The sequence below is a fragment of the Charadrius vociferus genome, unplaced genomic scaffold (genome assembly GCF_000708025.1).
Source record: "Charadrius vociferus isolate BGI_N301 unplaced genomic scaffold, ASM70802v2 scaffold15, whole genome shotgun sequence".
Lineage (NCBI taxonomy): Eukaryota > Metazoa > Chordata > Aves > Charadriiformes > Charadriidae > Charadrius > Charadrius vociferus.
Window position 1 is genome coordinate 13,111,709 of NW_009650064.1, and position 14,620 is coordinate 13,126,328.

General features: G+C 40.2%; 1 protein-coding gene across 1 annotated transcript in view; it reads right to left on the minus strand.

Moving 5' to 3' along the window:
• ZC2HC1A (zinc finger, C2HC-type containing 1A) overlaps window positions 1–9,636 on the minus strand; it is a 34,320-nt gene extending 24,684 nt beyond the window's left edge. The window contains exon 1 of the mRNA XM_009891962.1: window positions 9,219–9,636. Within this exon, the coding sequence (XP_009890264.1) occupies window positions 9,219–9,636 (418 nt within the window). The remainder of the gene's footprint in view (window positions 1–9,218) is intronic.
• Between the last annotated feature and the right edge of the window lie 4,984 nt (window positions 9,637–14,620).

Consider the following 14,620-nt stretch of genomic DNA (forward strand, 5'->3'; position numbering starts at 1 on the left):
CCCCCTGCCAGAGCAGGGTCACCTACAACAGGTTGCACAGGACAGCGTCCAGGCGGGTTTTGAATGTCTCCAGAGTGGGAGACTCCACAACCTCTCTGGGCAGCCTGTGCCAGTGCTCCACTACCCCCAAAGTAAAGAAGTTCCTCCTCATGTTAAGATGGAACTTCCTATGTTCAAGTCTGTGCCCATTACCTCTGGTCCTATCACTGGGCACCACTGAAAAAAGACTGCTCCCATCCCCCTGGCATCCTCCCTTTAAGTATTTGTAAGCATTAATAAGATCGCCCCTCAATCTTCTTTTCTCTGGACTAAAGAGACCCGAGTCCCTCAGCCTTTCCTCATATGAGAGATGTTCTAATCCCCTAATCGTCTTTGTAGCCTTTTGCTGGACCCTCTCCAGCAGATCCCTGTCCTTCTTGAACTGGGGAGCCCAGAACTGGACGCAGTACTCCAGATGGGGCCTCACCAGGGCAGAGTAGAGGGGTAGAATGGCCTCCCTCGACCTGTTGGCCACACTCTTCTTGATGCACCCCAGGATGCCATTCACCTTCTTGGCTGCCAGGGCACATTGCTGGCTCATGGTCATCCTGTTGTCCACCAGGACTCCCAGGTCCCTTTCCACTTCACTTGTTAAAATTACAGTCCTAATATTGGACTAACACATTTCCGGCACAGAAACAAGGCAGGGAACACTCACGTCCTCACTTGACCACAGACAGGCAGAAGCAGATGATTTTTTCTGTTTTTCCCAATCTTTCTGAAAATAGCCATTGAGCTGATCAAATGGTTTAGCTTTTAGGCCAAGAGGAAGAAATAAATTCTCCAACCTATTATCACATCACTTAAGTTAACTGAAAAGTGTATTTCCTGCTCACTCACATCAGACTGCTTCAACACTTTACCCAGCCTCAGTTCTGAAGGCACCCAAGGACTGTCATTGCCTTGTTAATACAAATTCCACACCTCACGTACCCAAAACACAAGTACCCCCACCACATGAGGAAGGATCACATCCACACTAGAGCATACACTGCACACATGAAAATACATGTGAATTCAGCAAGAAATGAGACAGGCTACATTTGAAGAACATGGTCGATGTGCCTTCCTACAATATAAATAGGTTGTGGGTGTCCAGCATCGGCAGCTAATTAAAAAGGTAGTCTGCTCTTTCTGAGCAGTTCCACTACTGTGGACAGAAACAAGGTGTTGAAACTGTTTGTCCAGCCTATGGTTTATAAAGCAGTAGCAAGCTGCAAGTTGGCCACAAGTACCTTTCAATGCATTAAAAACAGTCATGGGGTTCAAAAGCTACAGAGGACGCTAACCAGCCAGACCCATTCTCACAAACTGGCATCTGCATAGGGATAATCGAATAGTCATCTTCAAGAACTTGTGAACAATGTATTCCAACAAATTCCTTTCAATTCAAATTTTTACAAATTAAGCTAAAAACAAAAAAAAAAGTTTGTTTTACATACCAGGGTCATACGATGGCGGAGGTGGTGGAGGGAGTTTTCCACCGTCTTTAAGATTAAGTCCTTTGGCTGCTCGTATAGTTGCTATAAACTCCTCATGCTTTCTTCTCCAGTTGGAAGGTTTTTTTGGTGGTTCTGGCTAAGAAACCAAAAAAGAAAGAGCTTTGTATGTCTGAAGCTCTTACTTCAAGCTAAGTATGTGCCTTATTTTAGTACAGAACACCACAGTTAGACTTCTTCCAGATCCTAGTTGATCTAATTATCACAGATTGCCAGCAGAAATAAGCCTTATTATAATGCACACATAGTTTGCCTAAAATGTTCATATGCAAAGTAAATTATAATATACCCGTGGCTTTAGAGGTTTTACGGTGGGAATGTCAGTTCCTTCTGCTCTCTGTCGGCTGGAATCAAATGTCTTCCTTTTCTTGGCAGAAGTTTTTTGGCAAATGGGTCCATGCTTTTTCTACAAGCAGAAGAAAAACAAAAGGAGACTATAGAAGTTAGTTTTGAAAACATAAGCTATTAACATGTTATTTCCCTCTTTCTCAGTATGCCAATCAGCAAACAAGGCCCAACTCTTGATGAGTAAGATCAGACTGATCACTCAAACATTTAAGCCAACCATTACTTTTAAAACAGAACTACAAGAATTCACAAATGCATACACATGGTCACAAAAACTTCAGTGATAAAGAAGAAAAATTTGTATTTGCTCCTCGCAAATAAAAAATTGACTGTAAGTAGGCAGCATTTGCATTGAGTGGCAAGACAAATCAGAGGTGTCTGAAACCCATATTCACATTTAAGGACAGGGCAAGAAACGGTTCTGTAACCCTAAAGAACATGCTTTTAGAAGCGTATATTTTTCAGTAAGTGATGGGATGCTGAAATAAAATTAACCTCCTTCTAAGGAGCTTCAAAACTGAGACAACTGGAATCAATAATTATTTGGGGGAAAAAAAAACAAAACATAAAAAACCCACCAAATCCAAGCACCGAGATCTACTTTATTTAGCTATAGTGACCATTGCTTAACTCTCTTATCAACTTATCAGAGCAAAAAGCCAACAGTGCTCATACTACTTACCAATGCTGCTGGAAAGAAAGTTCTTCCACAAATCCTACATGGCAACAGGTCTCCAGTTTGCACTGTAACCTCACCTTAAAAAAAAAAATACTTCTATAAGAAAGTTTGTTTAAATTCATGATAAAGATTTCTTCCTAGATTGCTAACCTCATACTTAGCAATAATAACAGTTGTTACTGTACAAGTATACATTCTTTGAATTGTGCAGAGACTATGCAGATGAGAAAGGAAAAGATGATATGCAAGTCCTTAGGTACTTTTGGAAGCAGTCAGGCCCGGTAACATGTCACAATCAATTCTGATAATTTACAATGTGAAACTCTGCACCTTTAAAAGGAAGCCTATATGTCAACATGCAAATGACAGATTCATTGTAAGTCACAATGACAGCCCAAACACACACCAAGAATAATGATATTTAGTGGGTATTTCTGTGTCTTTGGAAGAGGATCACCTATTATAGTATCAAATAAGTCACATCCCATCACTTATTCTTCTGTACTAAGTTAAACTATTCCACTTTCTCTTGTAAAGAAAAAAAATCTTTAATGCTATTTTTACTATGTGTTTTATTCAGATTATTAATGACAGTTTACAAACGCATTTCTGATGTTGCTTGCTATTCAAGCATTGGTAACAAAAACGGAAATGGTATACTTGACATACGACAGATTCACAGAACCATATAAAAGACCAACAAATCAAAGTATGCAAGCGAATATATTCACATAGTATGCATTATGCAACTGAGTCATAGCAGAGATTAAAAACTCCACAGGGTTTCCCAATAACAGGAATCTATTATATTTGGTACTGTACCAGTGGGATGAAGGGATATTTTTACATCACATATACATCAGTAATGAGGCAGTGAATTTGGATTAAGTTTGAGACTTCCTAGTTGATTTCTTTGTTCAGTTTGACTATTGCAGACAATACAGCTTCCTCTATTTATACAAAGTTAAAACAAAATAACGGTGAATTGACTTGTACTTTAGGCAAACTAGTGGCTCAAACTTACGTTCAATGATTAGAGAGCAACAGTTGTCATCTACCTGAACTTGTGCAAAGCATTGGACACCGTCCCACCAGACATCCTTGCCTCTAAACTGGAGAGACACGGATTTGATCTATGGACTACTTGGTGGGTAAGGAACTGGCTGGACAGTCACATTTAAAGAGCTGCTGTCAACTGCTCAATGTCCAAATGATGACCAGTCACGAGTGGTGTTCTTCACGGGTCGGTGCTTGGACTGGTACTATTTAACATATTTGTTGGTGACACGGACAGTGGGATTGAGTGCACCCCCAGCAAGTTTGCCAATGACACCACGCTGTGTGGAGCGGCTGACACGTTGGAGAGAAAGGGTGCCATCCAGAGGGACCTGGAGAGGTGGGCCCATGTCAGGAAGTTCAAAAAGACCAAATGCAAGGTCCTGCACGTGGGCCAGCGCAATCCCATGCGCAAATACAGGCTGGGTAGAGAATGGATTGAGAGCAGCCCTGAGGAGAAGGACTTGGGGGTGTTGGTGGATGAGAAGCTCCACATGAGCTGCCAATGTGCCCTTGCAACGCAGAAAGCCAACCGCATTCTGGGCTGCATCAAAAGAAGCATGGCCAGCAGGTGGAGGGAGGTGAGTCTGCCCCTCTGCTCTTGTGAGAGACCCAACCTGGCATACTGCATCCGTCTCCGGAGCCCCCAACATAAGAAGGATATGGATGTGTTGGAGTGGGTGCAGAGGAGGGCCGCAAAGATGATCAGAGGGCTATGAAGATGATCCGAGGGCTGGAGCACCTCTCCTATGAGGACAGGATGAGAGAGTTGGGGTTGTTCAGCCTGCAGAAGAGAAGGCTCTGGGCACACCTTATAGCAGCTTTCCAGTATGTGAAGGGGGCCTACAAGAAGTCTGGAGAGGGACTTTTTACAAGGGCACGTAGCTATAGTATGAAGGGTAATGTCTTCAAACTGGAAAAGGGCAGATTTAGATTAGATATCAAGAGGAAAGTTTTCACCTTGAGGGTGGTGAGGTACTAGAACAAGCTGCCCAGAGAAGTTGTGGATGGCCCATCCCTGGAAGTGTTCTAGGCCAGGTTGGACGGGGCTTGGAACTACATCTAGACATGTATAGGCCCTTGTCACAGAATAGCAGGACTCTACTGACACTGAGTTTTACAATTGAAGCCATAATCAAGCTTCCTTTTATGTCATCTAAATGTACATGTGTTTAGATGTACAAAAATAGAGGGAAGTAGGAGAGCTAGAAAATGTGCAGATAAATCTTTCTTCTATTCTTGCATCTGAATTATGTACGTTATCAACATTTACTAGGAACTAGTTTTTATTAACTGTATTTTTTCAATCTCTGTTTTAAACAATCGTGTCAAAATTTTTCATAGGCCTGTTTTCTTAAATCCACAAGCTTGAGCATAACATTAATCACAAGTAATAACATGCACACTGGTCACATATAGCTTAGATGGCTGGAACCTGCCTTTACCATTTTCCTCAAGGGTAAGCAGCAATGGTTGTAAGTTCTTCTCAATTCTCCCACTCAAAAACACGAGGTCTGCACAGATTCATTCTCTTTGTTTCATTACTTCATTCTTCAGTGTTCTCAGCAGACATCACTGCAAACTCACTTCTCCAAAAGAGTTCAACCCCTCCTTTTATCACATTCTAATACAACCTTCAGCTTTGCAGAAACCAGTGAGAGGCATTTCATGGAACTACAAAGTGACACTGTGTGTTTTTAAGAAATTAGCTGAAATAAATCAGAATTGGTGATCTTGAAATCAGGTATATAGTATAAGATTAAAAATTTGACCAAGAGAAGACTTCTTTCAAATATGCCTTAGTAAAAGAAGAAAAGTTACATTTTCTGCCATTTTCTTCTGTTCACTGAACTCTGGAATTCGAGCTTCTGTTTAAATCCACCATCAAAAGTAGACTTGATAGATGCTCACCCGATGGAGCAGTATTTACATATGACATACCAATGCATAACAAATGCCAATTAGCACTCACAGCAGCTACAGTTACAGAGCTGGATTTCCTTACAGCATTCCTACGCTCCTTTGCTGCTGGCAGGTACTCAGTCGCATGTGCCAAGAGCTATTTCTACTGCCAAAACCTCCTCCCCCATAATACAAATCACTGACCCAAAACACAAAAGGAAGTAATTTTAAAACATTAAAGTTCCTTAAGTTTTGTTGAAAATGGGAAGCCTACAGTCCTTTAGATTTGCATGCTTATCCCTTAAATTTCTTAATCATTCCTCACATTTAAAGTTAAAAGAACCCAAACACCCCCACACCCCCCCAAAAAAAAAACAACCAGAAAACCCCAAACAAACCACAAAACCTTAACATTTCTCTCTAGGAGCCCATGAGCCTTCCCTTACAAAAGGGTTAGCAATATCATCAACATGAAATCTGATAATTTAAAAATAAAATATGTGAACAAAACTGGGAAAGTTGGAAGAGAGGTTTGTTTGGGTTTTTTTTTTTGTTTGGTTGTTTTTTTAGTTTTGTTTTGGTTTATTTTAAGGCAGTTTTTTTAAAGGCATTCATGCATGATATCTCATGCAGTCAGTCATGGACTGACTGAATTTTTTTCCTGAACAAAAGTTAACAAAAATAGTTGTTAAATTGGGATGTACTGGGAGGGTATGTGTGTGGGGGTGTATGTTAAAAAAGAAAGGAACACTCAAATCAAGAAACAGAAGAAGGATTTGCTTGGCAAATGAGTCTGAGAATAAAAATTGGTAGTAAGTTAGCATCATGACAATTTTCTTCAGTCTTCTTTAAGTCTAGCAACAATGCAGGGATTATTTTAGTTATACAACCACAGTAGACCACAGATCCAGTAGCTATACTTCTTTTTCCTTTTACCATCTTTAATACCACTAATCACCAGCAATTTACAACCTTTTATTAAACATGAATGAATACAGTTAACTTGGAAAAGGACAGACATAATTATTACTGTTTATCTAATCTAAACACACTTAAGGAAAAGAGAAATATGTTTGAAATGGTTATGTGAATACCAGAGAAAGAAGTAGTATTTCAGTTGAAGTGATGACAAAACTATGATATAAAGCTTTACACCCTATTCTCCTGCTGTCTGCCTGAGACCAGGTCTCAAATAAAAACAGAGTTCAACCTAGTAAGATACTGGGTATCTGAATTAAACAACCAGATGGAAGTTTTATTAGCAGCACTACAATAATCTCACCACTTGTGTTTCTAAACTGTCCCTGTCAGAGCTCCTCCTCCTCCAGCTACTTCCAGAGTACAACCACCTTCCAAATTTTTTTTTTTTCTACCTACACATAAGTTATCGCACACATTCCTTTTGAATATGGTCACAGTCTAGTTACCCATGATTTCTGATCTTGAAGTGGGAGTTTAGCTGTAAAGTTTGGGTGGACCTCAAAGTCTGACAACAGAGCTGTCCAGTCTCTCAGATGTAGCACAGTGCTTTCAATACTCTTATAGATGAGTTTAGACTTCCTAAAAACATAAATTTCCAAGGAACAACATTTTTTTTTTTTCCTCCTCTCAGGTTCAAATATAACAAGCGATTTACAGTGGAAAGTGCAAAGTGCCAGTTCTCAGATTTATCTTTCTCAGTATAATGTGTGGAACCATCTATACATCATACAGGTTCGATCTGGCACAGTCACAGACATAATGCTAGCTGTTGCTGTCATGTTTATAAATTAAGTAGTTCTGTAAATAGACTGCACACATAGAGGGAGGAGAAGTCTTCAGTATTGCTGAACAACTATTAACTGACTTTTTATTACAGTTTTCTCTTTTGGAGAGCTTTGTATACCCAAGTATGTGCCTGCACTTAGATATAAAGTGCAGAATGCTTCAAAGGAACAAGACTGCACTTAGTAAGAGTATGTTGTCATGTTGTAAAATCTGTCTGACTGCCCTTCAAACCCTTTTATCTATCTGCAGCAGTGACAGGCCAGACAACTGTGATAATCAGAATCATCAAGCCTCACTGAACTCAAACTTGCAGAAACACTCTGATACAATTTCCAGCCTTGAGACTAGGTACCTATTTGAAACCAGCAAGTAATCTACAAGTGTTGAAAGTTATTACTTGAAGAGTGCTTGCCAAATTCTTCTGCACAAGTGTATTTATTGCATGTAGCATAACTCCCCTCTCATGTCCAAAAGCAAGGTATTTTCCACTTAAGAGTTTCATATATTTCAGGTATGAAAAAAAATGCAGTGCATTCCCTACGTTAATTGAATCTACATCATCAAGCCACAGCATCCAGTTCTTTGGGGACTGTCAGTCTCCAACATACGTCCACTAATCAGTACTGACTGGGCTGTATTTTTTTAATCAACACACTAACTAACAATAGTCTGGAAAGACTAATGATAAATAGTGTAAACAAGAGTCACCAAAAGTTATACTGATGCAGTGGCATAGGTAGGGAACACTTTTGACAAGCCAAATACAACTTAGAGAATTAATTTTTAAAGAGCAATTTTAAAGATAATTAAATAAAATAATGAAAAGATGAATGTACAAAAGTAGGAAAAAAGTATACCAATAACGATGTAAGTTCTGCAAGTTTTCATTATTTTGCCAAAAGGAATTCTGAAATGCAAATGAAAGTCAGACAAATACACCATACCGCTTAACAACAGTCAGCACTTGCCATCCTTTGGCAAAGTCTGCTTGATAACTGACAACATGCATGATTTACCCTACCAAGCAAATCCCTTTTCGCCTATGCTATTCAGAAGTTTGCAGAAAGAATTAGAGAAAGGAAGAGGAAATCATAGTAAGCTCTGTCTCTTAGTATTCAACTGTTCACATACTTCAAAATTTTTATGCAATTAGCTTATTCACAATTGTATAACAAATAGCAAACCACTCTACATTTAGCTATCTACCCTTAATTTTAGAGGAAACCCTCATGAATTCTCTTCTACTTTTGTATTGACAATGCAGTCTAATCTTGTATAAACCTGTCACTTCTGCTTCCAAAAGATAACAAAAAGCAGTACAACTTCCACTCCTTCAAGCTGAAAAGCTTGAGTAAGACTTTCATAGTACCTCTGCATGTTTTTGTATCAGCTCTTCAGCCTGACAATGCAAATGCATTATATTTGTCAAAATTACTGTTATTGCATTGAATGCGAGTCTGATGACGGTGAGTTTGGTACTACTCATTTGAAAATCATATATCAAGGAGAGAGTCCCATTGCCTCAAAGTGACAACCTAGAGGAGGATTCTGTGAAGAAGGTGTTTTTTTGTGACTGTGAAATGAATTGCATGCAGTCAAGAGTAGTTGTAATAGCAGCACAAACACAACTCACATCATGGTGTGATCCCCTTTTCTGTAACTCTGTCCTTTTCTCCCTTCCTCATATGAAGCATAACTTTTAATGTGAAAACATGCCAGTGTCACACTATACATCCTTAAAAATAACCAGCTCTCCTAGACTCTTCTCTAGGGCCATATCTCAAGGGATTCTTCTGAGCAGATCCCTAAATAAGTCAAAGCCTGCTCTCCTGAAGTCCAAGGCTGTGATCATGCCATTTGTCCAGCACTCCCCTCAGGATCCTGAATTCAATCATCCCATGGTCACTGCAATTAAGGCTGCCCCTGACCTTCACATCTCACATGTCTGTAGGTATGAAGTCCAGTAGGAGTGCTTCCCTTTGTCAGCTCCTTGATCACCTGGGTCAGGAATTTGTCATCAATGCATACCAGAAGCCTCCTGGATCGCTTGTGCCTTATTGATTTGTCCCTCCAGCAGGTACTGGGGTTGTTAAAGTCTCTCATGAGGACTTGGGCCTGTTGAATACGAGGCTCCTTCCAATTATCTGAAGAGGCTCCATCTTCCCTGATCAGGTGGCCTGTAGCAGACACCCATAACAACATTTCCCACATTGCTCTCTGCCTGCTAACCATGATCCGTAAACTCCCAGGTGACTCCACAGCAAAGCTCTCCCACTGCTCTCCCACATAAAGGGCAACTTCCCCCTTTGTCCTCCAGCTGGTTCTTCCTGAAAAGCCTGTATTCATCCACCGCAACACTGCAGTCCTGTGAGCTGTCCTACCACCTACACATGATCCCAGCAAGATCCTAGCCCTGAAACAGCATGCAGACCTCCAATTCCTCCCATTTGTTCCCATACTGTGAGTGTTAATGTACTTTAGAGAGGCACTCAGTCATGATGATTATCCAGGAAAATCGATGAGCTTCCCCTGTAATGGATATGGAAACACAACAAAACCAAAGGCAAATAAGCAGCACTATTTGATCAATCTGACTTCCAGATACACAATCTGGTCTTCTGTTAATGAGCTTTAAGATCAACTAAAGCCACTAGAAAGCATGTGACCTGAAAAAAAAAAAAAAATCTGTGTACGTGTTACACAATTCTGCTTTGGCATCATGCATTCACTGTTCTCCTGTATTAGGCTACAAGCACCACGATGACTGCAAGTAGGCAGTCAAGCGAAGACTGGCCTTCTCGCACTAGCCTTAAACCAAGACTGTTTTGCACCAGTGACCCCTAAAGCAATTTTGGACTTACATACTCTGCTACCCAAATGCAATTGGACAGAGCAATCCCAATCTAAGTCTGCTTGCTTATCAGATATTACTTGGATAACAATAATGCATTAAAAACAATTTTCATAATAAGCTTAATTTATAATGTATTGATTTTTAGTTTGCTTATCCCCTGAAACTTCTTTAAAACGTAAGCCCACTCCTCACCTCCTCCAGTCAACTGTTTAACATACTCCTGGGACCAGATTTTACTGAAACGCAACAACTGCTTTTGATAATAACCACATCATACGCCTGTGTGCAGGCAAAATACATTCACCTTCCCACTATATTCAACCAAGATGAATCTAGTTTCTGCAATTTAAGTTAAAAATGCAAGAACTCTACAAAAAGAACTATAGAAAATGATGTAAAACCTATTAGTTCTAAGATGCTGAATAAACTAATCTGAAACACTCAAATTCCTGTCTACACATTACTTCCTTTCCTTTAAAGGTGAAACATATTCTGATAGCGCACTTCCCCTATCCTATCAACCTAATCTTAGCTTTCAGAATTTTTCCTTAAGTGAAACATTTCATTTCAATTCCTCCCCCCAAACAGAAACATTAATCAAGAACTAAAGACATAATTGCCTTAGAAAAAGTAAAAACATTGACCACAATTGTACAGTGTATTAAATGTCAAAATGAGATCACGTAATGGAGGTGCAAGTATGGCTAGTGAAACATAGCAGTTCAGTGCAAAGTCATATTTATCATTGTATTTTAATGTCTACCACAGACAAACAAATTCTTAAAAAGAATATACATTAATATTAGTTTTGCATTTCAGTCTTTAATAATTTTCAACTAGCTGATTTAAGAACAGTACCATAAACTCAATTCTTTCTTCTGTTGGACAGATAAGATACCTAAAAAAAAAAAAATATGAAAAAAAGCTGAAGCATCCCAGCAGTCTCTCTCAAAAGGAGTTTAAGAAAATGGCTGCCAAAGTAAAGAAGCTGTGGCATGCATCCAGTGAGGCAAGACAAAGATGAACACTAAAAGGAAAGGAAGACTCACTTTATTTTTTGTTTTCAAAACAGAAATAGTTTTCTACACTATTAGGGAAAAAAAGACTTGGCATTAGCTTATTCAGAAATTCTGTCAAAAGCAAGCATAAGCACTTGCTTTCAACAGTTGCATTACTAATACAAAACCCCAAACTCGAATGCTTGCACTGTTGGGGGTAGAATGGGGCATCTCAGACATTATCAGTGTCAGCGAAGGGTCCAGGGACAAATGCTATTACAGCACAGATCTCAGCAGAAGATGCTATACAGCCAGCCTTATTCTTATGAAACCTTGAGGACACACCCAGGCTGCTCAGAGTCGAAATGCGTAATCACAGTAGTCCCTATTTGGCATCTACAAGGGAAAGCTCTGAGTTTGAGACTGCAGGCTATTTCCTGAGCAAGCAGCCACCCATCCCCTTCCAACCACATCCAGCCTTCCCCGGCTGCTAGAACGCAGGCTGAAGGGGAACGCTGGGGCTGGGTAAGCGCTGCCATTACCTACCACAGAGAGCTGGACTTCTGCCCTCAGATACAGCTGCCCCTCTGCCCTTTACTTCTAAGGCAGCAGCAGTCCTGACCCGCTGAGATAGGCTGTGAACAAGTGTGGGAAGCGGCATTTAGCTGGCTCAAGCAGCTGTTGCCGGCATCCTCCCAGACTGGAGAGATGCCGATCAAACGGCACCATTGGACTGCTCTGCCTTAAATGAAGTCAGGAATTCAGGGCTTGGATCCCCTCCTCCATCTTCTTCAAGCAAAACAGAGCACAACAGACATGCCAACACGACAGCTTTTTTCTTGCCATCCAGCAGTGAAAGCAACAAGCGCATGTTAACCCATCACAAATGGTCCTGAGATTCAGCACATGGTGGACTACTCAGGAACGGACTTTTAAACTCACCTTAGAGATCACTACATTTTCAGGCACAATCTATTGCTTTAAGTATTTTCACCAGTAAGTTAAAGGAAAATTGAGAAACAGCCAAACAGCACACAGGCTACAAAGTAAAAAAGCTAAGCTAGCTACTTTAGATTTAAAATCAAATTTGTCACTTGTAATGACAAGTATGCACTGATTCCTTTTACAATACCCAAAAGTTATAAATTTGACTTTCAGTATCGATCTAGTAATATAACAATACTGACATACAAATAAAATAATAAAGCAACAGACTTAAAGCAACAAAAGTAAATATTAGAAGAAACATTTAAGTCACACAGAAACCTACTTTGCCATTTCACTGAACATTTAAACTTGCACATAGTGAGAAAATGCACCTGCAACACTGGAAATATTATTTAGCTTTCTAAATGTCACTAATGCAGCTCCACAAGCCAACTAATACACATTCAACTCTCCACATTATGGAAGGGATAATGATAAACTAGGTAGAATTCTTTCTTATTAATAGCATGCTTAAATAAACAGAAATAGAACAGATCTTGCATCTATAATTCTGAGCTCCAGAAAAGCAAAACACCAAGTTCTGAGGGCGGAAAGTCCAGGTCAAGCGTCCTAAGCACGAGTGGGTCTTCCACAGTCATAAAAGCACACCAGCAGACTGCTGCCAAAAGACAAAGTCCTGCCCTCCACCATAATCATGTCCCTCACACACACACAACTGCCAGGACCTGCTGTACAAATCAACTCTGGGCATTGATTTTTCGAAGTACTAAGAGAGAGGGAGCAGGCCGAGCCAGATTTCAAAAGCAGCCTATACCTCCACATTGGATGGATATGACTGTGCAACTGCACTTCTAAAAAGAACTTTAATTTAAAGTCACAACCAGAAACGCTCTTCCAATTTGCCAGTGGATCAATAACTGAGAAAAAAAGCACAACACCCAATTTGTTATTGGTTTTGCCTACGTTTTTCCTGTCTTAGTGCCACCTTTCTACAGAAACTTCATCTAAGCCTAACCTAATGTGCATCAAGAGAGACAGCTTAAACAGAAAAACTGTGAATAAAAGGAAAAGCACAAGCACTTGCTTCAAATGCTTTGAAGCATAAAGGAAGTATTTTATGTTGAGGGAATTTGTTTAGAGAAAGAAAAACATAGCACAAAGTGACCCACAAAAATGCAGAATACTGTATTTTTCAGTTTCAAGAACTTTAGCATTCAAGGATGCTAGATAACCATGTGGGATATGAGTGTTCACAATGAAAGGACACATGAAGTTTTAGAAATAGCTTATTACCTGTGCTAGTCTCAAATTAAGCTCATGTGTTGAGGAATATTTCACATCATGGAAAAATGCTTTGATAAGCTCTAGCTCTTTTAAGTACTTTCAAGAAACGGTTCGCAGAGTAAACATGAGCTTTCACCTATGATTTAGCCGTTCTTCCACCACTCCCAGTACCTACCGAAATACAAATACAATGTAAGCTGTCTCCAGCAAAGTCAGAAGTTGGACAACTCTACTGCAAGAATGACATGGCTTTTCAGGCTTCTGCTTTTATCTGTAATCTGCTTTCTTCCCACCCTCTGTTATGAAGGTGCTAGAGCTTATACAACACAGCTGGCATAGCTTGCCTTGCTAAGTTAGCTCACAGCCAAATCAATTAATGGATGGGCTGCAGATGATATGCAGTCCCAACTGCAGCCAAACACATAGCTGACTCAAAATTAAAGCAAGCTTTCCCCTTCTGGACAGGCAACATACGATTGTCACAGGATTGTCATGAGAGTTTGAGTACCTGATAAAGCATTATTGGATAAACCACTGGACACCACCTTTCAAATTTAAAAGGCATTAATAGCTAGCAAAGCATAAAGAGTAAATCAAATAAAAGAGAACCTCTTAGGAGTTTAATGCCAAATCACGTTGTCCAAATTTACAGTCTTGATGAAGCCACTAGGCAAAAGAACAGAGTCTGCTGACTGTAAAATCTACTAAAGACAGAAGACAGGTATTCAGTGAGAATTACTTCCCTCCTCTAACTGTGCTAGACAGGATAAAGAACAAAGGCTATTTTGTGCTCATCCCTATTTAAGCATTCAGTTACCTCTAGTGAAGCACAGCATGGAAGACTTAATGACTGTTTTGTGACAGTTCCTCAGAACAGGTCTGTATTTTTTCTTAAGTAAAACGGTCAAAGCAGCTTGCAAAACACAGTAACGACAGGCCTGCCGAAATGCTCAGACAGAAAACTGTAACTTCATAAATTCCAAGCTGGTATCTATGCTGTGATGGATACTTTGGTGGGCGATGACATCTTCGCTAACGCAACTGGCACTGGATAAAGTTGCAAATACTCTGTCAGCAAATACATACCTGGTCTTCACTGCACTCAACACTTCCCTGTAGCATTATAAGCATATGCTGACACCCACCTTAGCCGTACGCTCGCAAAAACAGGATGCCTGGCACAGATGCCCGCACGACTCGATGCCGTGCGCCCTCCCCGGCCCCCCCTCCCGGGGGGGCCCCCGCC